Consider the following 23,417-nt stretch of genomic DNA (forward strand, 5'->3'; position numbering starts at 1 on the left):
GCTTTTTTTCTTTCGTTTTCAACGCTATTTTGCCCGTCTACTGCACGACATTTTAAGAGAGAAAATTAAATCTAGCCACGTGTAAGAAGGTCAACGTCTATGACTAAATATCCCTTTCCCCAGTGACGTGGACTTGTAACTCGAAGAAACCGTGACGTGGACTTGCAAAGAAACGCTTCCTCTGTCCGTTTTCGCGAACCGTAGAATAACCCAACCACCATTTCGTCTTCCCTAAATTCCACCACTCTTGGACTCCATTCAGCCCCCGATCTCTCTCTCTCTCTCTCTCTCTCTCTGTGTTTGTGCGCTATGGAAGCGGCCTCGGAGAGCGCGGCGAGGATCGACGACGTGTCGCAGCCAACGGACCCGTCGCCTTCCGGACTGGCCTCTGACGCGGCGTCTCAATCCTCGTCGACCGCTCGACCTTCCTTCTCCGCCGAAACGCCTGATCGCAACGACTCCTCCAATTCCTCGCCTAATGCTTACAAAGATGCCGAAGCTCAGGTACAACCTAATTCAATTCCACAAATATCTGTATGTATGGAATTTAGTTGAGTTAGTTCTTTGTTTGGTTTCCGAGAAACGTGTGGAAAAGGAAGGAAAGTGAAATTCAACTTTAAATGTAATGAATTTTATATGAAAATTTGGTAGCAAGAGTTGAAGAATTTAGCTCAAGTAAGGAAAACAGCTCTATAGTAGTAGTTGAACTGGGATTTCGCTTTAAGGTTATTTGGTGATACCGATTTTATTGAAATTCCCCTAATTTTTCTTGAAATCAAAATTGTTACGGGCAATATCAAGTCGCTTTGTGCAGCTAGTATTGTTCTTGCTGGAAACTTTGTCTCCTTTACTGGGGCATTGTCTCTGGTTGAAGTTGGTTGGTTTGAGTTTGTAGTTGTTTGTTTCCTGTAGGAACTTTGATTCCAGTGTTTACTGGAGAGTTGTTTGGTTGAGTTTGGTTAACATAGATTTAATTCATCCAAAAAAAAAAAAAAGTGCGTAAAATAAAAGGCTCCTTTAAAATCATGAATTGGAGAATATAGCCAATTATAAGAGTAAGGAGAAGATGAAAAAGGTATAAAAAAAGAAGAAAAATATTTTAATCATTTAATCAATATTTTAACGCCTCGAATTATGCATATCATGCACATTTAGTTTCTGGTTATGCTTGATTAGTGCCAGCGCCATCCAGTTTATAATTTTACCAAAAGATAGTCAAAAGATGAATGGAACCATCTTCTTTCAGGTTTGTTGAGTAGAATTACTGTGAATGAGTTTATATATTTTCTTATCAACAAAAAGTTTATATATTTGATCGATCAGTCCTATTCAATTTATGACAAATTATCTCAATGTTGAAAAGCTTTTGGGGGAGTTGCATAGCCTATTATAAAAAAAGCATCAACTTTAATGGGTGGAAATTTTTTTAAAGTGAAATCAATATCTTGAGGGTTCAATCTTGGGTGAGTTCTCCTAGTACTCAGTCTGGATAAGGCACAAACTTTGAGGCATATATATATATATATATATATATATATATATATATATATATATATATATATATATATATTTTAAATTTTAGTACCAAAAACAAACTATATTGTATCATATGGTCAGATACATTTAGGAGAGTCATGTGTGAGTGAACTTTGAATGAGAGCTTCTCTCTCCTCACCGTGAGTACTGTCGGCACGTGTGGGTGTGTGTTGAATCCTCCTGCCTAATGTGGTGTCTTTGGAGAGAAAAAAATGACTAAAGTTTTGAAAATCGCAAGAGGACAATGGTGGAACTAAAGACTTTTTTCTTCAATACTCTTTAGCACTGGACAACTCCCTTTGACTTCTTTATTATTTCTAGCTTTCGTGTTTTTCTTTTTCGGGTTAGGTGTTTTTCTTGTATATTTACTATGTACCTGGGTTGCGCATTTTTACCTTTTTAATGAATTTTCATTTACTTATAAAAAAAAATAGCGCTAAATTATGTGGGTGGGGCTTCTCTCTATGTGCCTATTGGGTGCCATGGCATATTTGCTTATGTGTGACAAATAAGGATGTGTACTCATATATATGGGAATATGAGCGCCGTTATGATTGCTCTTCCTAATAATCGCATGAGGATCGCGCTTCATCCAGGCAGATCCTCTTTATTATACATAGAACTTAGATCCTACAAAGTTAGCTTATGCGTCGTTATTCTAGTTCTTAAAAAGTATCTATAGCTTCCAAGTTAGGAATGTATATGCCATACTAGTCAAAGTTCCCCTTTTGTTTTTATATTGGATTCTGATTCTTAGTTAACATTACAGTTTTGTGGATAATGAAATACTTCAAGAATGTTGTTTACTCACACCATTTAGTTTTATGCTTTTTTATTACAGTCTCCAGCGTCATTGAAGAGTGAAGAGTATCGACAATTGTTTCGTCTTCCACCAGATGAAGTGAGTGGCTTAAGGGTTTTGTGATTTCTTACTTATCAAAAAAAATTTTTACTTATCAAAAAAGGGTTTTGTGATATCTTTTTGGAGTGAGTGACTCTTTTCAATGGTTTGTAGTTGATCGTCTCTTTGACTAGTGAGGTGTCTGTTGTTTCTCACATTTGATTTGAAAATATTGATGTGGGGGTTATATCTACGGATACTATTATTATATTATTATGATATCATATACTATGTACAAACATATACCATATTATTAAATACCATATGATATATACATAAATTATGCATAATACATACTTAAGTATATATATTAGTGGTAGATAACATATGACATACTATATATGTATACATAAGCAAATGATATTTTAATATATACACATATGCTATACTATACATGCATATAGTACATGTTATACATAGATTAATATTATTTTTTTTGATAAGTAAAATATATTTCAAAAAGCGCAGATGGGCGCAACCCATAGTAAACATGATGTATACATGAAACCCTTAATTCACAGATATATATATATATATATAGATCATGGGTTCTCTTGTATACTTCCTGTGTGCTAGAGTTGCACCTCCTCTGTGTTTATTCAAACATATACCGTATCACATATATATCTGTGTGTGTGTCCTCTCTGCACATAGAAGAAAATTTGCAGGGTTCATAGAAGAAAATTACCTTGGTAAACTAAAAAGTGTTTCTAAAAAGTAAACAATTGAGAAGTGTTTTTAAAACATAAAAGAAACTTAACAAAAAAACCAGAAAAAATAGCTAGAGGCTGACCTCTATGGGTGGCAATCGCCAACCTTTCATCGGAAGAGGGAGGTGGGTTTCCCCTTCCTCCTTTAGAGAGGGGCCCATTGGGGGTGGATGACCCAAAGATGCGGAGTAGGTGGGTCCACTCCCTGCCCTCTGAGGGGTGGAAGACCCACCCCCATGCATCCACGAGAGGAGCGAAGGGAGTAGGTTTTCTGTAGGGATGGACGACCCATCCACGCTCTCCAGAGGGGGTGGGTCTCTATCCCCCCTCCCTATGTGGGTGGACATTAGAGTTGGGAGTGGAGACCTACCTCCTTTGAAAGAGTGATTTGATTCAAGTTGATGGAGTAGGTAGAGGTAATGCCTAAAATAAGATGGATAAAAATATCAAAATATGATTTGTTAAATAGGGTGGTGAGAGAAACTATGAGTTTAGATAAATATAAAATGATGAAAAAAATACATGTGGCTAATTCTGATTTCTTAATAAGGATCCTTAACGCTGCTATGATGGAGTTCTCAGACTTTATTTTCGAGCAGGGCCTTATGAATCTCCCTCTTGCAGGAGGGACTTTTACGTGGTCCAATAATCAAGAGAATCCTTCTTGGTCTCGTCTTGATAGATTTCTCGTTTCTCCAGATTGAGAAGTCAAGTTTCTAGGTTCTCTACAGAAAAGGCTTCTAAGACTGTGTTCTGACCATTTTCCAATTCTTCTTGATTGTGGTGGCATTCATTAGGGTTCTAGACTGTTCAAGTTTGAGAATATGTGGTTAAAGGCTGAAGGGTTTGTGGATAGGGTGCGTCTTTGGTGGGCGTCTTACAAATTTCAAGGCTCACCTAGCTTCAACTTCTCTCAAAAGCTCAAGGCTTTAAAGAATGATCTCAAGAGATGGAATGGACAAGAGTTTGGTAATGTGGAGTTCCGCAAAAAAAATGCACATGGAAGAATTGAGTGCTCTTGATAGGTTGGAGGAACAACGTGGTTTAACTCCCGAAGAAAAGGTGAGGAAATATGTGGTCATCAGAGATCTGGAGAATTCTATTCTACATGAGGAGATTAGCTGGAGACAAAAGTTTAGGGTTCTTGGGCTTAAAGAGGGTGATAAATGCACTAAATTTTTTCATCGAATAGCCAACTCGAATAGGAGGTCTAACTCCATAGAGTCGCTCTCTGTCAATGGCTCTATTTCTTCCGATCAACAGGTTATTAGGGATCATGTTGCTCAATTCTATGAGTCTTTTTTTGCATAACCTCACCGTTGGAGGCCTAGGATGGATAACCTTGCTTTCGACACTTTGGATGCGGTTGAGGCCTCTTCCTTAGAACTTTCTTTTGAGGGAAGGGAGGTCTTAGAGGTGGTTAAATACATGAATCGTGATAAGGCACCAGGTCCTGATGGGTTCTCTCTTGCGTTCTTCCAAGACTGCTGAGATGTGATTAAGACAGATCTCATGGTTGTATTCTAGGACTTTGACACCCTTAGCAAGTTTGTCAAAAGCATTAATGCCACTTTTATTGCCTTAATTCCGAAAAAGTCTGGGGCTGTGGATATTAAAGATTTTTGACCTATCATTCTTGTAAGTGGCGTTTACAAGATCATTGCAAAAGTTCTTGCAAATAGACTTAGAAGGGTTGTGGAAAAGATTATCTCAAATCCTCAAAATGCTTTTGTGAAAGGTAGGCAAATTATTGATTCAATTCTTATAACTAATGAGTGTTTGGATAGTCGCATTAAATCAGGTGAACCAGGGTTACTTTGCAAGCTAGATATTGAGAAGGCCTATACTCATGTCAACTGGGATTTCTTATTGTATATGTTGAGAAGATGTGGCTTTGGGGAGAGATGGTGTTCTTGGATAGCGCATTGTATTTCTTCAGTGCGTTTCTCTATTTTGGTGAATGGCACCCGAACTAGTTTTTTCAGCAGCTCTCATGGCCTTAGACAAGGTGATCCTCTGTCGCCTCTCTTGTTTGTCATTGTGATGGAGGCCCTTAGTAAGTTGTTCTCTGTTACTGTTCAAAGGGGCTTCTTTTCAGGATTCTCTGTGGGTTTTGGCAGCAGTGGGGTGATTAACATTTCTCATCTGTTGTTCGCAAACGATACTTTAGTCTTTTGCGGGGCAAATCCTGATCATCTTCATTATCTATGTTTGTTATTTTTGTCCTTTGAAGCTGTTTCAGATTTAAAGATTAACTTGGCTAAATCAGTTTTGGTTCTTGTGGGTTATGTGGATGAATTGGCTGGCATCTTGGGCTGTGAAGTTTCCTCTCCTTTAAAGTATCTCGATCTTCTGTTGGGGGCCCCTTTTAAGGCTAAGTCCTGTTGGGATGAGGTAGTTGGTAAGATTGAGAGGCGGTTGGCTAGCTGGAAGCAGTTGTATCTGTCGAAGGGTGGTAGAGTTACCCTTATAAAGAGCACTCTCTTCAATCTTCCTACGTATTTTCTCTTTTTTTTCCCTATTCCCTCCAGTGTTGCTAGTCGTATAGAGAAGTTGCATCGAGATTTCTTGTGGAGAGGCACAGGTGAAGAATTTAAATATCACCTGGTTAGTTGGTCCAAGGTTTTTTCCCCTATTTCTGAAGGTGATTTGGGCATTCGGAATTTGAGGATCTTCAATAAGGCGCTCTTAGGGAAGTGGTTGTGGCGTTATGCCCATGAGAGAGAGGCTTAGTGGAAATCTGTTGTGGATGCAAAGTACGGTTCTACTTGGGCTGGTTGGTGTTCCTTAGACTCCCCCGGGTCTCACGGAGTGGGGCTTTGGAAGAACATTAGGAAGGGGTAGAGCTTGTTTTGTAGCCATACCAGACTTATTTTGAGAAATGGGTCCAGGATCTGTTTTTGGGATGATGTGTGGTGTGGTGAGATGCCCCTCAAGGAAGTTTTTCCAGTTTTGTATGACATAAGACAAGGATGCAGACTTTGCAGACCACTTGGTTGTGGTGAGCGGGTCGTATCAGTGGGATGTTAGCTTCTTTCGAGCGGCCCACGACTAGGAAGTGGACGTCTTGGCTTCCTTCTTTTCTTTATTATACTCCTCCTGAGTGGATTGTGATGGGGTAGACCAGCTTTGGTGGTCTCCTTCTAACAATGGGACTTTTGATGTTAGATCTTTCTATAAGGTTCTTGCTCGCAAAGAGGCTGTTCAATTTCCCTGGAAAAGTATTTGGCGGACCGAGGTTCCTTTGAAATTGGCTTTCTTCGCTTGGACTGCAGCGCTAGGGAAGATCTTTACCTTAGATAATCTTAGAAAGAAGCGTGTCATTGTGATTGATAGATGTTGCATGTCAAAAATGAATGGGGAGTCTGCAGATCACCTCCTTCTCCATTGCGAGGTTGCACGCGCTCTTTGGAATGCCATCTTTAGTCGCTTCAGTCTGTCTTGGGTTATGCCTCTACGAGTGGTAGATTTATTCGCTTGCTGGTGGACGGGTGATCGCTCTCGGAGTGCGGTCGTGTGGAAGATGGTTCCTTGTTGCCTTATGCGGTGCTTGTGGAGGGAACGCAACAATAGGTAGTTCGAGGATAAAGAAAGAACCATAGAGGAGCTCATTTCATTTTTCTTTCATTCTTTGTACTCTTGAACGACTGCGTTCCTCACACCTTTATGGTGCGTTTGGGTATTGAATTTTTAGAATTAGAATTGAATTCTTATTCTAATTGCGAAATTCGAGGCAAAAAGTTGTGTTTAGGTGTTGAATTTTTAGATTAAAAAATATTATTTTTAATAGTAAGAAATGATTGGAAGTTTGAAAAGTTGTGTATAATGATTGGTATTTGTGAAAAGTTATGTGAAATAATGATTTAAATAATAATGATTTAATTAAAAAATAAATATTTTTTCTTTTTAAAAGAAAAAACAAAATTAAAATTAAAATTAAAAAAAAAAAAATAAGAAGCAAGGGGTGGCTGCCGGTTGGCGGCCACCCCCAGTGGTCAGGGGAGGCCGCGCGGCCACCCCCAGTGGTCGGGGGAGGCCGCGCGGCCTTCCCCAGTGGTCAGGGGAGGCCGCGCGGCCTTCCCCAAGTGGTTGGGGAAGGCGCACTGCCACCCCCGGCAACCTCAGGGGGTGGCGCTAGGCCAACCCCTAGATTTAAAGGTGGCCGCGCGGCCACCCCCCAGTGGTCGGGGATGGCCGCGCGACCACCCCCAGTTGTCGGGGGAGGCCGCGCGGCCACCCCCAGTGGTCGGGGATGGCCGCGCGGCCACCCCCAAGTGGTTGGGGGTGGCGCGCTGCCACCCCCGGCAACCTCAGGGGGTGGCGCGAGGCCAACCCCTAGATTTAATGGTGGCCGCGCGGCCACCCCCGAGGTCGGGGGAGGCCGCGCGGCCTTCCCCAAGTGTCGGGGGTGGCGCCCCTGGCCACCTATGGTGGTGGCAGTGCGCCACCCCCTTTGAGGGGTGGCTACCAACCGGCAGCCACCCTGCCTTTTTTTTTTTTTTTTAAAAAAAAAAAGTTATTATTTTTTTAAAAAAATTATTATTTTTTTAAAAAAATTATTATTTTTTTAAAAAAATAAAAAAAAATTATTATTATTTTTTTTTAAAAAAATAATTTATTATTATTTTATTAAGTAAATGCGGGACCCACGCACTGTGCATGGGTCCCAGTGATCATTGAAGGTAGAATTGGATTCAGAATAGAATTTAAATTCTATTCTGAATCCAAACAGATCATTAGTGATTAGTTTTAATGATTTTCTTGTTTTGTTTTCTTCTTCTTCTTAACTGCCCTTCTTGTATACCCCTGTGTACTTGATTGCACTTAGCGTTTTTAATGATATTACTCTTACTTATCAAAAAAAATTTTAAAACTGTTGATTGTTCGGAAAATATTGCTCTCTCTCTCTCTCTCTCTCTGCACATATTCTCTCTACCTATCTATATGTACATATATGCACATATGTGTAAATATTAATGTATTCAAAATTTTGAATGCTCTCCTTTGTTTTATTATTATCTCTCTCTCTCTCTCTCTCTCTCTCTCTATTTGCACATATTCTCTCGACCAATCTATATATACATATATGCACATGTGTAAAGATTAATGTATTCAAAATTTTGAATGCTCTCCTTTGTTTTATTATTCAAAGACATGTTTAATTTTGCCACTTCTCAAATAGGTCCTTGTCGAAGATTTTAATTGTGCTTTCCAGGAGAATATACTTATTCAGGTAATCTTAAATCATTTTTTAAGCCCTTAATCTTTATTGAAGATTTTGAGTTTGGAAAGTGCATGGTTTTTATTTTTTTCAATTATTTTTTATTTATTTATTTTCTTCTAATTGCTTTTGTGTCCTTATATTAGTGTCTTGGTAGGCCTGCTAAGTTACCATCATTTATTTTTGGTTGGCAGTGTTATATTGGTTGTCTAGTGCCATTTTGGCTTTTGTATATCCATATTAAGTCCTTGATGGTAGGCTTTATTGTTTAATATTCTGTACTTTTTCCTATGTACTTAATATTTTCCTAATGTACTTAATGTACTTAATGTCTTCTTAACACGCTATATCTATGGATAGCTCCCCATCTTTGCCACCTAGGTGTTTCTACTTTTGTAGACTTTCTTAATTTATTAGTTGTTCCTCCTGTTTAGGGGCTCTCTTGTATACTTCCCGTGTATTAGGGTTGCGCCCCTCTGTGCTTTTTTATTGAATTTTAAATTACTTATCAAAAAAATTTTTTTCTCTTGCAGGGTCATATGTACCTGTTTGTTCATTATATTTGCTTTTACTCTAACATATTCGGATTTGAGACAAAGGTAAGTTGATGAACCTATTCTTTAAACATTTGCTTGTAAACCAATTACTACAATCACCTGCGGGGTGTATATTTATTACATGTACACAAAAGTTGTTGATAATCCTATCTCCTTTTTGTCTCCTTACTAAAATATTTTCGGCTCTCCCACCTGCTCCGCCCCTCTTTCTTTCTAGATAGAAAATCTATAAACTTGGAATAGTTACATGTTCAGTGAAACAGATGTAAGAGAAAGCCCTTTATGGCAGAAGCATGCATTAAGATTCTGTCCTGTGGATGTTCTTTTTCCTGTAGAAGGTTCAGCTCATTCTCAACTTTACTAGCTTATAACCTAATCGGTGTTTAAATTTCTCAGGAAGTTCATTTTCATTTATGTGAATAGGCTCTGTATCTTTGTATCTAATAAACAAGAAGGGGATTGGAAATCACATTATACTGAAAATCACCTGATACTGAAAATCTCTTTTCCTTCGTTTTTTGGGAAGGGGGGGGGGGGGGGGTAACTTTCATATTCGTAGTGACCAGTCTCTTACAATTTATTAGACTAGTTTTGATCATGATATTGCTAAATAAATGTAATATTAGAAGCACCCGAGCTACTCTGTATTTTGTTAGGTTAAATTTTGAAAGATGAAAGCGGAAGGGAAGTTGATAAAATGAGTTTTTTTTTTTTAAATAAATGTTGTTTAAAGTGTTTGAAGGTCTTCGATCATACATGGGGACATTAGACGCCCCCCAACATGTCTTAAATAAAACATCTTGAAATGGTCATATAAATGTTCTATCTTCCCAGGGGCCTTTCTCATTCAGTGGTAAACCTTACCAAGACTAGTTGCCTCAATGAATTGATATGCTTTTGCTTTTTTGAAAGCACTATTTAGTGACTTTCATGTGCTCGGCTAATTTAGGAAGATTCAGATAGTCTTTTATGCTCTCTTTTAGGTGTCTAGATGCTTTTCCCCTCCCAACAGCTCTTACCGACAGAGTTGTTTGGAACCTTGATGTTGACTGATATCATCCTAGTGTTGAAGAAGGTCCTAAGGGTTCGGTTGTTCGCTGATTCAAGTGGTACGTGAGTTGGTTTTAGAACGTCATGAGATAGTTCGGTTCTTATCTACCATTAAGTTCGTGGAACAAGTAAAATAAATCTTTTTATCAATGATTATACGAAATATCTCGTATCTATGTTGAATTGATAAGTCCATGTATCAATCAAATTAATTTTGTTAGGATGGGGGTCAATTCAATTAGGGTCGGTTTTGAAACAATTCATTGCATTTATATTTATAAAATCCAATCTTAATAAACCATTTTTTGGTGTTAAAGGGAGAACCGCGAGGAGCCAACCCTAGTTTGAGAGGACTGTGTTGGGCCAACTCACTTTAGAGCTGCCCTTAGTTTCTTTGGTGCATAAGGATTGCCTGGCATGCACGTGAGTAAGGGCCTTGGTCATTGTTTCCTAAGCTTCAATACCCTTAGATTCAACCCAGCACAAAATCTTAGAATATGGCCCTCATGTTTAGAGATATGGTGGATCATTACTTGATTTGAAACAGTATATTGATCATTCTATTTCGCATGTTTGTCCTTCTTTCACTAAAAAATGGGTATAAGATGACATTGTATTGAGGTGACACTTGCCACGCTGAGGGCATAGTTGAAACTTCACTGTTTCAAAGGTTCTTGGTGGCTTTTCAAAGTCACAAATTACAGTTAAACATAGATATCAAGAATTCTGCAACCTTCAGTCTGTTTTCCGTTGTCAGTGGGCTCCTTGAGTTGTCTAAGATCTAATTAGATATGCACGGTCCTTTCTTATTTAATAATTTTTTTGAGCATTTGTAGCCAGGTTTCTTGTTTTACTCTTTGACATGGGCTACATTAAATTGTACATATCTAATATATATGTTTGTGTGTGTGTGTGTGTGTGTCTATATATATGTATATATATTTGGAATTTATATATTGAGATTTATAGTGATGAGAGGTGTGATAAAAATTATGGGATTTATGTTGGTTAAGTTAGTTTTTCGAAGTTGGACTGTTATGCTAGATTCTATTGACATGAATCGGTTCTTCATAAAGCAATCCATATTATGATTTTTCATTTGGCCATTAAGTTTTATTGAGTGCCTTTTTTTTTTAAATCTCGATTACACCAAAATTTTGATGGGTAAATGTTTCAGAAAATAATCCCTTTCCATGAAGTCACTAGCGTACGAAGGGCAAAGACAGCAGGGATCTTCCCTAATGCCATAGAAATTTTTGCTGGAGCCAAAAAGGTAATGATAGATGTGGAAAATCATTTCTTTTGACTTTGGCTTTGTAGCGATGATGTCTTTAAAAATGTGGCCTGAAATTTGTCTTATTATCTCTGTCATTTCAGTATCAGCTGCAATATCTTAATCCACTTATTGATTTGGCAGTACTTCTTCGCATCCTTTCTGTCCCGTGATGAAGCTTTCAAGATCATAGAAGATGGATGGTTGCAACATGGTAATGATCCCAAAACAGCCACAGAACATCAGGTATTTTAATTATAACAGGTTTATTTGGTTCTAATATATGCCATTTTGTCAAGAACATAGAATAAACTACAACATGCTTGACTTATAATATTATTTGAAAAATAAAAATTCTCTTTATATTGTTCTTGTTATTGAAGTTTTTTTTTTTTTTTTTAACCACTCAGTGCGCGTTTTAGATTAGAATGTGTTTTTGTCACCCTTCTTCTCTGTTTAGAGAATATTGGAAGTGGTCTTCCTGTTGGTGTGGCTTATGTGTAGTCCAACCTCCTGGATGAGCCACTCATGAGGGAATTGATTGGTTTAAACTTTTCAGTTGGACTGGAGGAATTTTTTTATTTAGGAGCCTCGCTATTTGTTTGAGAGCATTGACATAATTTGTATATGTGCTGCTGTGGTTATTACTTTCTTGGTATTAAAGATGTGCGCTAGATTAAAAAAAGTGATTGTTGCAGTAGATTTGTGTCGTATTATGAACAAGTTGTATCATACTAGGACATTAGAAATAGATTGGCTATGAACTTGTTATTTAAGCATTCACTTCTTTCGTCTTTGCATAACCTACATGTGACTTAATTTGGATCCATGTATTTTTCTTTGCCTACAATATGAGCACTATATGCATATATGAGATTTTACAACTTTCTTGAAATTTTGGCTAGTATTTCTTCTTTATAAATCCACATTTATGCTGATATGTGAGAAGATATCTAACTTTAACCAAAGCATACATGTATAGACACCTAAGTTTGTTGCATTATCAAATAATGAGATTTAAACACCCCACTTAGTTTAACATCATTGCATTGGCTTCTAATTCTTTTCTCTAACGTCCTGATTTTTACCTTAGGAACCAATATCTGAATCAAGCAGCCAAGAGAATGGAGGGGTTCTAATTGAAAGGGTTAATTTCTCTAAAAGTCCAGCCAATGAATTGGACTCTATTGACAGGTATTTCCATGAGCTATAATTATGACACTTATGCATGGATTTTTGTTTTCTTTTGGTGGCTCACTTTGGTTTAACTGCATGTATGTGAATCAGGAATAAGGATGTTCCTGTATTAAATGATTCAGTGCCTATCAATGTTGAAGTTGAGACAGTGGCAGCAACAGCTTCAGAGCAGCCAGATAACGTAAAGGTAGATGCCGAACCAGTTGTAAATGCTGAACCAGGTGTAAATTCTGAACCTTCATCTTCAGAAAACACTTGGATATGGAAGCAGGAGAACTTTGATGCCCCCAAGAGTAAGTTTACTCTTCACTGCTAGGATTGCTGCTTTGTTGCGCCACTTGCCTGATTGGAGCTCATTGTTTAAGTTATATTATTGTTTAATCATTCTAGTATTGCGATATGTTTGCTATGACTTTTCAGTTTAGGCTACAGTTTCTCAATCTCATGTACCTTTCCAAAAGTTTGTCCTTGTGTTGCTCCATCCCTCTGTAAAACACATTGGCAAATGTTGCTTTTTTAGGAGCGTTGACTGGCTGACAACTACTAGTGGTTTATCTTCATCAATTCTGAAGTTTCTAGACCTTTTTTCTTTTTTTAACATTTCTCTTGTACCCTCCCTACATGCTATGATGTGCCCTTTTTTGTTCCAATACAATTTATTGCTTAGTATATATAAAATAACCCATTGACCACTAAAAGGTGAAGCAACTCATTACTACCTACTAACTTAGTTCTTAACTTGGATCAAAGGGAGTTGGCTTGCTCTACTATCTAATTGGCAATGGAGTTAATTATTAGAATGTAACTAGGCCCAAAGCCTTTGATGTGACAATACATAATCAGCATAACTATTTGGGGTCTCTCTGTCTTTGAATGACACAGTTTATCATGTATTTCACCAGCACATTTATATTTGGGAAAATTATGTATGTTGTGGAAGAAGTAACTCACACACGTGTTTTTGTTTGCATGCACAACCACCTGCAATGCTGCTTGTGTACTGCTTATGAGCTAATTTTAAGAAATTTAACTGAAGAGTTTTTCCTTTAGTACTTTTTTTCTCTTTAGGGAGGTACTTTTGTTGTTATTATACTCAGAGTTGTAATCTATGTCATGATTTTGAGCTGCTTTATCTTACATGCAGTCCCAGAATTTTATACAAAGGTTGCAGAATCAAAGTTTCAGGTAGTGTTACATTTTTTGTTTTTTGTTTTTTCCTTTTGAAATTATCACATATGTTTTAATCCTTAAATTTCATTACCTCTAAGTTTCACTGTACCAATTTATTGAGTTCGATTACCAGTGGCATTTATTGCAAAGCTAATTTGAAGTTGACTTCAATTTATTAACTGCAGATAAAGGTGGAGGACTTCTTTAGTTTCTTTTTCTCAGATGATGCTGTTAATTTCATTGAATTGTTTCATAAAAGATGCGGAGATAAAGGTAGCCTGCTCAGAACTCCTTGGGATTTATATTTGAATGTGCATCTTTTTAGTTTTCTTATTGAAGAATCCTGAACATATGTTTTTTCATTTGTTTACGTTGTGAACTTTATTATGCTTTTCAGACTTTCATTGCAGTTCTTGGTATCCTCATGAAAAATTTGGGCATGCTCGTGACGTGTCATTTCAACATCCAATAAAAATCTACTTTGGTATGGCTGTGTATTTCAAATTTTTTTTCTTTCAAATTTCTTTTTGCCTCATCAATTACGTTTCATTAACACATTCTGCAAGGTATTTTGGTGTGTTTAATATTAACATCTCATGTTGTCATTAAGGTGCAAAGTTCGGTAGCTGCCAAGAGATCCAGAAACTTCGAATTTATAGAAACAGGTACTTAATGTGTTTCATTATGTCAGAAAAAAATTACCTTGAATTTGTTGTGCAATTATCCTGTTTTTCCTAGTTAAGAATTTTACATACTCCTACTTTTACTGTGTTGCATATCATTCATGAAGCCTTATTAATTTATATTTTTGCATATCATAGTTTATGGGAAAAGTCCATATACCCCTCGCAAACTACCGCCCATTTGACAATGTCCCCGCCAAACTTTCAATTGGGACAATGTCCCCTCCAAACTACTAAAATATTGTCAATATGGTGGTAGTTTGAGGGGGATATGTGGACTTTACCCTAAAGATATTTTATTAGCTAATTAATTGCTCTGATTTGGAATATCCAGCTCTATAGTTATTTTAATAGCTTACTATGATCAGTACTATCATCTATATCATTGTCACCTTCGTCATTGTAATGATCCTTGGATGGAGTTGTTGGTGCTTGTGGGTTGTTTTTGTGTTACTTAGAATGAGAATGAGTCACTTGTAACAAAAATAGCCCTGAATAAATAACAGATTCTGTTAAGAGAGATGAGCTGGTCATATTTGTTTCTCTTTACTGCTGCTAGAATAAATGGCTTAGAATAAGAACTCGCATAGTCAATCAAGAGTGTTCTACGAAGAGATTTGTCTAGGCAATTTGATCAAAGCCCTGAGCATTTAGTGGAGTAAAAATATAAGGGTAGTCTACATCCCCAAAATACTTAATGTAAAGAATGATTAATATGGAACTGCTAGTGCGCTAATTCTTTTTGCTTAGTGACAATATTTATAAGTAGAAGTGGCTAGAGAGTGATTATTGATGTAAAGAATGTGAAAACGTAATAATATTAGTACTATGTTAATATGAGGGCAAGCAAATTCAGCATATAGATGCAGTCTTGTCTTGGCACAGGTAGATATACTGTCATTATCATAGTATTGGGTAGGGGTGTGCATTTGTTATGCTGAAATGATATGGAACTGCTAGTGCACTAATTCTCTTTGGTTCTTTTTCTACTTATGCATAATTGTCAATTCTTTAATTTCCTTAATCCGTTTAAATCTTGAGTGTTGTTTATCTGAGGTAACTTTATTTCAGTCCAAAATGGTGTATCTTACCAATTTGTATATTATTTTGTGATATTCCTACTTTTACTTCTCCAGTCATTTGGTTATCGAGACATCACAAGAAATCAGCGACGTGCCTTACGCAGATTATTTCCGTGTTGAGGTATAAGCTATATCTGTGTTCTTTGGACATGTCTAACTTACATTTATGAATGATTTGGCTTTTATGTAGTTTATTAGCTGCATATCTTTTCGAAATATCCAATATTTTGATAAATAGTTAAGATATTAGAATAGTCTGTTTAAAGATGTAGAAAGGAGGTATTCCTTAGCCTTTGTAAACAAGCCCTAAGCAGGTCATGATATAACACATTCATTTCTGCTTTACCTTATAGCACATTCATTTCTTCTTTTCTTTGTTACTACTACTACTACTATTATTAAAACAGAGGTTGTCGAGTTGTATTATGGTTATGTCATTGCCTGGTCTGTGAAGTACTGCATGTCATTTATTTCTTGGGTTTTAGCAATTTACAATTTGAGTTTATTTCTTTGTTTATTTAGTTTCTTTAAATCAGTTGGTTCTGATCCATGCTTCTAGGAAATATGCATCACATGTTAATTGATTTTATGGGAGCAGAACATTGTGCTCCTTGGCCTATATCAAGAATAAAAAAATTGTTTCCCTCTGGTAGTTGTGTGGAAAAAAGTTACTAAAAGCTTTAATACAGAGGCACCTTGCTCATTTAGCTTGGTTATCAATGTCTATCTGGCATTCTTCCTTAGTATTGCATTCCGTTTGCCAACTAATCAAGTCGTTCTTGTGCATCTATATAGTCTGCTTGTGGTCATTCTTATATTTTTACTCTACTAAATGCTTACATAATCTATTGACACTGTAACTCAGTTTGTTTAACTTATTTTCCTGGATCCAACATCAGGGGCTTTGGGACGTTGAGAGAGATGCTGATGAATCGAAAGAATGCTGCATTTTGCATATATATGTGAATGTGGCATTTTCCAAGAAAACTGTATTTAAAGGTCAGTCTTGCCAGTACTTTGTCTTGTTTTAGTTTAATCATGCTTTTTTTGAGCATTGACAGAAAGGATTGCCCCTGCAAGCCTTATTGTAAATTGTCTCCTGTTGCACATTTATTCTTCAAGGATTTTTACAGTGGGGAATTGGGACTCCTTTTAGTTGTTACTTACATGATTCAGCTTCTACCATGATATTGATTCGAAAATGATTAGTTTCATCCCTTATTATTTCCACTGAGTAGGCAAGAAAGATGTCAAGTAGTTTTCAGGGTGAAAATAATTCAAATGGGGTAGCCAAGTAATTAGCTGATGTGTCTGCTTGCCCTGTAAATCTAATGTTGCAACGGGGATATATATATATATATATATATACACATTTATACATTCCAAAATTCAAATATCACAAATGTTGATGATTTTGATAAGGAGCTACTTATTGATTGGTTTTAATTGTCATATTGCATGTGTTCTCATGGCATTAAAAATTTGTACAGAATAGATAAATGACTTTATATAATTTATTACTAATTTAAATGATGAATAGATTGAGGTGTTGTGATTTTATATAAATTGCATTGTAAAATAGGGGTGTTTCTTAACTTATCAAAAATAATAATAATAGGGGTGTTTCTTAAGTTTTTTTTTTTTTTTTTTCTTCTTTTCTTTTTCTTTTTCTTTTTCATTTTCTGTAGTGTTCTAAAGTTTGGACCAATGTCCTAATATTAAAAAACCAGAAATGAAATTTCAGACTATGTAAATACATCTTTCATAGAATTTAAGTTTTATGGCACGCTTCCTATCTAATGCAAAATTGTTTTGTAGTTTAGCAGGAAACCCTAGATTTGACATATATAACATGCCAGGCTGAAGGCAGAAGTTAATTTTTGGATATAGCGCATGAAAGTTCAGAATGAACAATTACAGGATTTTAAGACAAACTACTTTGTTGGTTAGTGACTTGAAATTATTTGGAAAATAGGACTTTCTCTAATGTCAAGTGAAGCCTCAAGAACACACACACACTTCAGTGAAGGCAAATATATGCATATATGATCCTATATGCCTATGCCTAGTGCTTGTGTTGGATGAGCCTGAGAGGATTTGAGTTTACTTGGTTTTTCAAGGCATATGAGTCTTTGTCTTGTGTTTTCCTCAACTTTATACTGCATTTGGTTCAAATAGAATATGTTTTTGTTGAATTTTCAGATTTTGAACAGTGTCGCTCCTTTAAATAACTCTCTCTCTATATATATATATATATATATTATTTGGTTTATGCTGAGGCTTGCTATTATCTTGATTGAAGTGTTACTTTGAAATATGGGCTTGATTTGATACTAGATGGGTGTATATTATTTGGTTTATGCTGAGGCTTGCTATTATCTTGATTGAAGTGTTACTTTGAAATATGGGCTTGATTTGATACTAGATGGGTGTATGTGGTCACAGGAAAAATAGTGCATTCTACCATTGAAGAATGTCGAGAAGCTTATTTGAACTGGATAAGCATGGTAATGTCTTTCTGTTCAATTTAAATGCAGTTTTGATTTTGAAGTACATAAGTGCTAGATTGTCCATTTAAGAATTTGTATATTTGTCGCTCTTTCAGGCACATGAATTGTTGAAGAAGAACCTTGGAAAAAAAGAAGGTTGGGCTGTTGTAGATAGTTATATTTACAGTAGTTTCTCCAATGCATGAAATTTTATGCTTTGGCTGTTGTAGATGATCAATTATTTTAACCAATCATGTGCTTCTTCTCATTGGAGCAGAGGAAGTTGCTGCTGATAGCATGATTCAGAATGGTGAAGCTCACTTCGAGAGTGAAGTAATCACTGGGGAATCTTTGGAAAGGTCATTTGAGTCAAGTGACCATATAAGAACGCAACAGATATCTGATCCCATAGATGCTAACCAACAAGTTGGCAATCGTTTGCATGGAAATTTCATTGATGCTACATCCCTAGCATCTTGGTTAAAGGAATCTATAGTGAAGTTAGGATCCTTGAGAAGTCAAGTCCATATTTCAGTACTCGCAGTTATGGTTTTTGCTGTGATTTTCTTGATGCAGGTACGCACTTTTCTACCAGCTTGTTACATTTTTGCTCTTTCAATTGAGCATTTTTTTTTTTCCAAGGGATGAATACTAGTATGATATGTTATGATGGCTTTGGGATGTGGCATATGCAGTCTACTTGCCTTATGAATGGCTAAAAGATAGCCTCTAAGGGTGTAGTCAATTTTGGACTTATTTTTCTATGCAATTTAAGAAATTGTCGTCATTGGTAAGGTCCTGCATGTAGTGTGTTTGATGATGCCGTATGATATGGTAATTGCCAATTACCATAAGAACTGGCATATAACTCAAACTGGCATGCTAAGTCTATATGGAACAATATTATTGAAAAAATGGAACGTTGTTTGGCTGGTTTGAAGAGACTTTATTTGTCTAAGGGAGAGAGATTGACTTTGATTGAAAGTACTCTTTCCAATTTGCCCAGTTAGGATTTGTCCCTTTTCTCCATTCCTGTAGGTGTGGCAAAAAGGATTGGAAAACTTCAAAGGGGCTTTTTGTGGGGTGAAATTGGTGAGTAGTTTAAGTTCCATTTAGTCAATTGGTCGAAGATTTGTTCTCCGTTGTGTTTAGGTGGTTTGGGGATAAGAAATTTCATTCAGTTTAACCGAGCTTTCCTAGGGAAATGGTTATCGTGCAATGCTACGAAGAGGGAGGCTTTGTGGAGATTGGTGGTGGAAACCAAATTTGATATCATGAGGGGTGGTTTGCGTTCCAATGAGTTAGTGGGGCCTTTCAAAGTGGGAGTGTGAAAACATTTTTTTTTTTTTTGATGAGTAAATTCAAAAGGCAAGCCAGAGTGGGAGTGTGAAAATATATTAGTAAGGGGTGGGGAGTTTTCTCAAGTTTTATGAGATATGAGGTTGGAGATGGGTCTAGGATTAGGTTTTGGCATGATTTGTTGTGGGAACCAGCTCATGAAGGAAAATTTTCCGAGATTGTGTAGTATCTCACAATGCAAGGTGGCGTAGGTGGCGGATCATATATTGTTCTTTAATGGAAATCTTTAGTGAAATATATCATTTTCCAAACCAGTGTATTATTGGGAGGTGGATTTGGTTACTTCTTTCTTTTATCTTTTTTACTCCATATTGATACAAGGCAGTGATGATAAAATTTGTTGGACCCCTTTCAAAAGGTGGAAGTTTGAAGTAAGATCCTTTTATCGTGCATTTTCTTTTCCTACTAGTTCCATATTCCTCGGAAGAGCATTTGGAGAGTTGAGGCTCAAATTGGCGTTCTTTGTGTGGACGACAACACTAGGGAAGGTCTTGACATTGGGTAATTTGAGGAAGAAGCAAGTCATTATGGTGGATTGTTGTATGTGCAAGAGGATTTTGGAGTCCATAAATCATCTTCTCCTTTACTATGAAGTGACAAGAGATTTATAGGTTTTGATTTTTCGTCTTTTTGGTAGAGAATGGGTCATGCCTAGAATGGTTACAGAGTTGTCGGCTAGTTGGAGTGTCAAGTGGGATGCCGTAACATTTTAGAAGTTTGGAAGATGGTACCTCTGTATTTAATGTGGAGCATTTGGAGAGAGTGGGACGCAAGGAGTTTGAAGATTATGAGACTTTGGTGGTAGAGCTTAATACTGCTTTGTTCAAATCCCTTTATGCTTGGATAGCGGCGTATAATAGTCCATACTTTTCTAGTTTTTATGAATTTTTAGATTTTTGTTCTTTTTCTTCCTAATCGAGGGTCTTTCTTCTATACTTCCTTTGTATTTGAGTTGTGCCCTTCTACGCTTTTTAATGAGATTAAAGTACTTATAAAAAAATAAAAAAATTTCCTTTGGCTAGCTAATTAACATGTTTTGATCAAGAATTCTTTAAATGTCATTGAGATCATTCAGTAGGGGGTCTCAAGGGGACTGTTGGTGACATTTTGTACTTTTTCCATTATAGAATGGGATGAGTTTTCTAGATATATTAGATTTGAGGTGGGTGACGGCTCAAAGATTAGTTTTTGGCATAACATGTAGTGTGGGGAGCAACCCCTTATGGTAGTGTTTCTGGAGTTGTTTAGCATTGCTTGCTTTTGGGATGCATTTGCGGTAGTTCATTTTCAATCCTCTAATGACTCTTCGCAACGGAATGTTAATTTTGTAAGAGCGGTGCCTGAGTAGGAGTTGGAATTATTAATTTTGTTTTTCAATCAATTGTGTTCCATCAGATTGAAACAGAATAGTGTAGACAAGCTTTGTTGGAATCCCTCCAAGAGAGGGTGGTTTGATGTAAGAACATTCTACAATGTCTTAATTCCCCTTGGCAGTTGAGAGTTGGTTTGTTTTTTGCTCGGTCTGCTGCTTTAGGTAAGATCCTCACTTTAGATTACTTAACAAAGCAACATATCCTTGTGGTAGATTGGTATAGCTTGTGTAAGAAGAGTGGGGGAACCGTTGACCATCTTTTACTCTATTAAGAGACAACTATTGCCTTATGGAACCCTATATACGGTTTGTTCGGTTTAGCGTGGGCCATGCCTCGTTGAGTGAGAGATCTCTTCGCTTGTTGGAGAGGGTAGTTTGATAGTCCTCAAAGTGAAGCTGTTTGGAAGATGATTCCACTCTGCATGATGTGGTATATTTGTAGAGAAATAAATGACGAAAACTTTCAAGACAGTGAGAAGACGGTGGGGGAGGTAAATGCCTTCTTCTTCAACACCCTTTTTCATTGGATGGCTGCCTACAATTGTTTTCATATTTCTAGTTTTCATGACTTTTTTTTTTTAATCTTTTTTGTTTTTTCTAGTTAGGTATTTCTCTTGTATACTTCATGTGTACTTGGGTGCGTCCTTTGGTTTTTAATGAAATTCATTTACTTATAAAAAAATAATTAATAAAAAAAGAAGCACAATCCTATATTCATATCATTCTATTTTGGAAACAAAGCATCTAACTACAATTCATGAAACAATAACTTATATAGAGGAGAGTTGTGGAAAAAATTGAAGTCCGTGGATATAATTATACGGTGGTGTGTAAATTTAGAAGTGTTAGCGACCAATTTGAATGGACGTTTGTTAGTTTCTATGGCCCTAATTCTGATGCTGAGCATTGATTGCTATAGGAGGAGCTGGCGGATTTGATTAGTGGTGCATTGGGGGTGATTTTAATATGACCCGCTTCCCTAATGAGTGATCAGGAGAGGCCAGCTTCTCTTTAGCAATGGATGAGTTTTCGAATTTTTATCTTTGAGGAGGGTCTTATGGATATACCCTTCAAGGATGGGAATTTCACATGGTCTAAGAATCGAGATTCACCTTCGTGATCTAGATCGACATGTTTCTCATCTCCTAAATGGGAGGATAATTTCTCGAATGTTATCCAGAGTAAATTACCTAGAGCTCTCTCATATCACTTCTCCATTCTTCTTGATTGTGGCGACTTTCAAAGGGGTGTAAGTTATTTTAAATTTGAAAACATGTGGCTGAAATCATATTGTTTCGTGGAGGTGGTGTTGCACTAGTTGGCTTTCTGTTGTTTTCATGGTTGTCCTAGCTTCGTTTTGGCCCAAAAAATAAAATAATAATTAAAAAAAAAAGCTCTAAAAGTTGGCTTAAAAACGTGGAATGATACGGAGCTTGGTAATGTGGAGAAGAATAAAAGGGCTTTTCTTGAGGATTTGAAAGGGCCAGATGAAATTGAAGAACAGAAATCGCTTTCTAATGAGGAAAAATTGAGGAAGGATGAGGATACAGTTAAGCTGGAGAAGACTATTGTTTTGGAGGAGGTGAGATGGAGGCAAAAGTTGAGGGCATTTTGGTTAAGAGAGGGATAAAAATACCAAGTTCTTCCATTGGATGGCGAACTCTAATAGAAAATGCAACACGATAGAGAATTTGGTTATAAATGGTGGTATCTCTTCTAATCCGGATGAGATTTAGGAGCATATAGTCCAATTGTTTCCCGCAGCTTTTTACCAAGAACAAAAATCTGACTTAGGGTGCTACTAGGAACAAAATGGTAATTTGGGAGAGCTAGTTGCAGTAAGTCATAGTTTGTGCCTTTGTGGGTGGGTGCAAATGGAGTGTTTAGTTTGGGAGGGCAAATTTTAATATACCTTAATTTTAAATATATCTCAATTTCAATTTTTAACATAATAATAGGGAAGACAGTGAAGTCATGAATTCAAGGCCCTTTGATGTGTGTGTAACTTATCAAAAATAAGAAAAGAATCATGTAGGTCTAATGATTTGTTGATAAACCTAGAGTTTTTTCAGAGTACATAAATATATTCATTAATTATTTGAATCATGTTTGTAGTAGCCTGGAGTTTTTCCAGAGTTCTATAGTATTTAGGAAGTAACCATACACTCATCTCCAAAATTATGAGTTTTAAGGTTGAAAATGATGAAGGTCGGTACTTATAAGAGTTTGCTTTGTTTTCTTTGGCGCAGTTGAGCATAGTTGTGCTATTAGCCAGGCCCCAACACATCCATGTGAACCCTCAGACTGGCTACATGAGTGGCATGGGCAGATCATCTGAAGCAATGGCTTGGATGGAGAAGCGAATTCACCACCTTAAAGACGAAATGTACACGGTTGAGGCCCGGCTCGAGAGGATGCGACATGAGCATACACTGTTGAAAGCACAACTGAAAGACCTAGAGCATCTCGGTAAGCAACAATAGTCATATGTATATCCTTATACTTCTTGTCATATGGTAAATCTTCTTTTCCTTATGTAATCAAAAAATGTATCATAATCATGCAAAGGAACTTTGTCAAATTTGTATCTGACTCAAAAACCAGTGGTACCAATACATCCTGTTGCGCAAATCATCTACTCTTGAGGGGAGCTTCTTCAAAGGTTCTAGTTGGTTAACTAAACTCTACCTAAACGTTAAACTAATTTCAAAATTTAGAACCAATATGGTACGTGTCTAGCTTCCCCATCACATATTGAGATTCGGTGCAATACATTTTATCTAGGAAATGGACGGCCAGATCGTGACACCATTAATC

General features: G+C 36.8%; 1 protein-coding gene across 1 annotated transcript; it reads left to right on the forward strand.

The window, feature by feature from the left end:
• The first annotated feature begins 142 nt into the window (after positions 1–142).
• On the forward strand, positions 143–23,231 carry LOC133879873 (protein VASCULAR ASSOCIATED DEATH 1, chloroplastic). Its single transcript, XM_062318673.1, has 18 exons — positions 143–504; positions 2,378–2,437; positions 8,330–8,380; positions 8,902–8,967; positions 11,153–11,248; positions 11,393–11,494; positions 12,342–12,442; positions 12,536–12,738; positions 13,590–13,630; positions 13,801–13,888; positions 14,013–14,099; positions 14,226–14,280; positions 15,435–15,501; positions 16,280–16,379; positions 17,826–17,887; positions 17,986–18,025; positions 18,147–18,445; positions 22,850–23,231. Exons 1-18 carry the CDS (start codon positions 310–312, stop codon positions 23,081–23,083), a joined length of 1,947 nt encoding a protein of 648 aa, XP_062174657.1. The 5' UTR covers positions 143–309; the 3' UTR covers positions 23,084–23,231.
• Positions 23,232–23,417: the final 186 nt, after the last annotated feature.

The sequence above is a fragment of the Alnus glutinosa genome, chromosome 10 (assembly GCF_958979055.1).
Source record: "Alnus glutinosa chromosome 10, dhAlnGlut1.1, whole genome shotgun sequence".
Taxonomy (NCBI): Eukaryota; Viridiplantae; Streptophyta; class Magnoliopsida; order Fagales; family Betulaceae; genus Alnus; species Alnus glutinosa.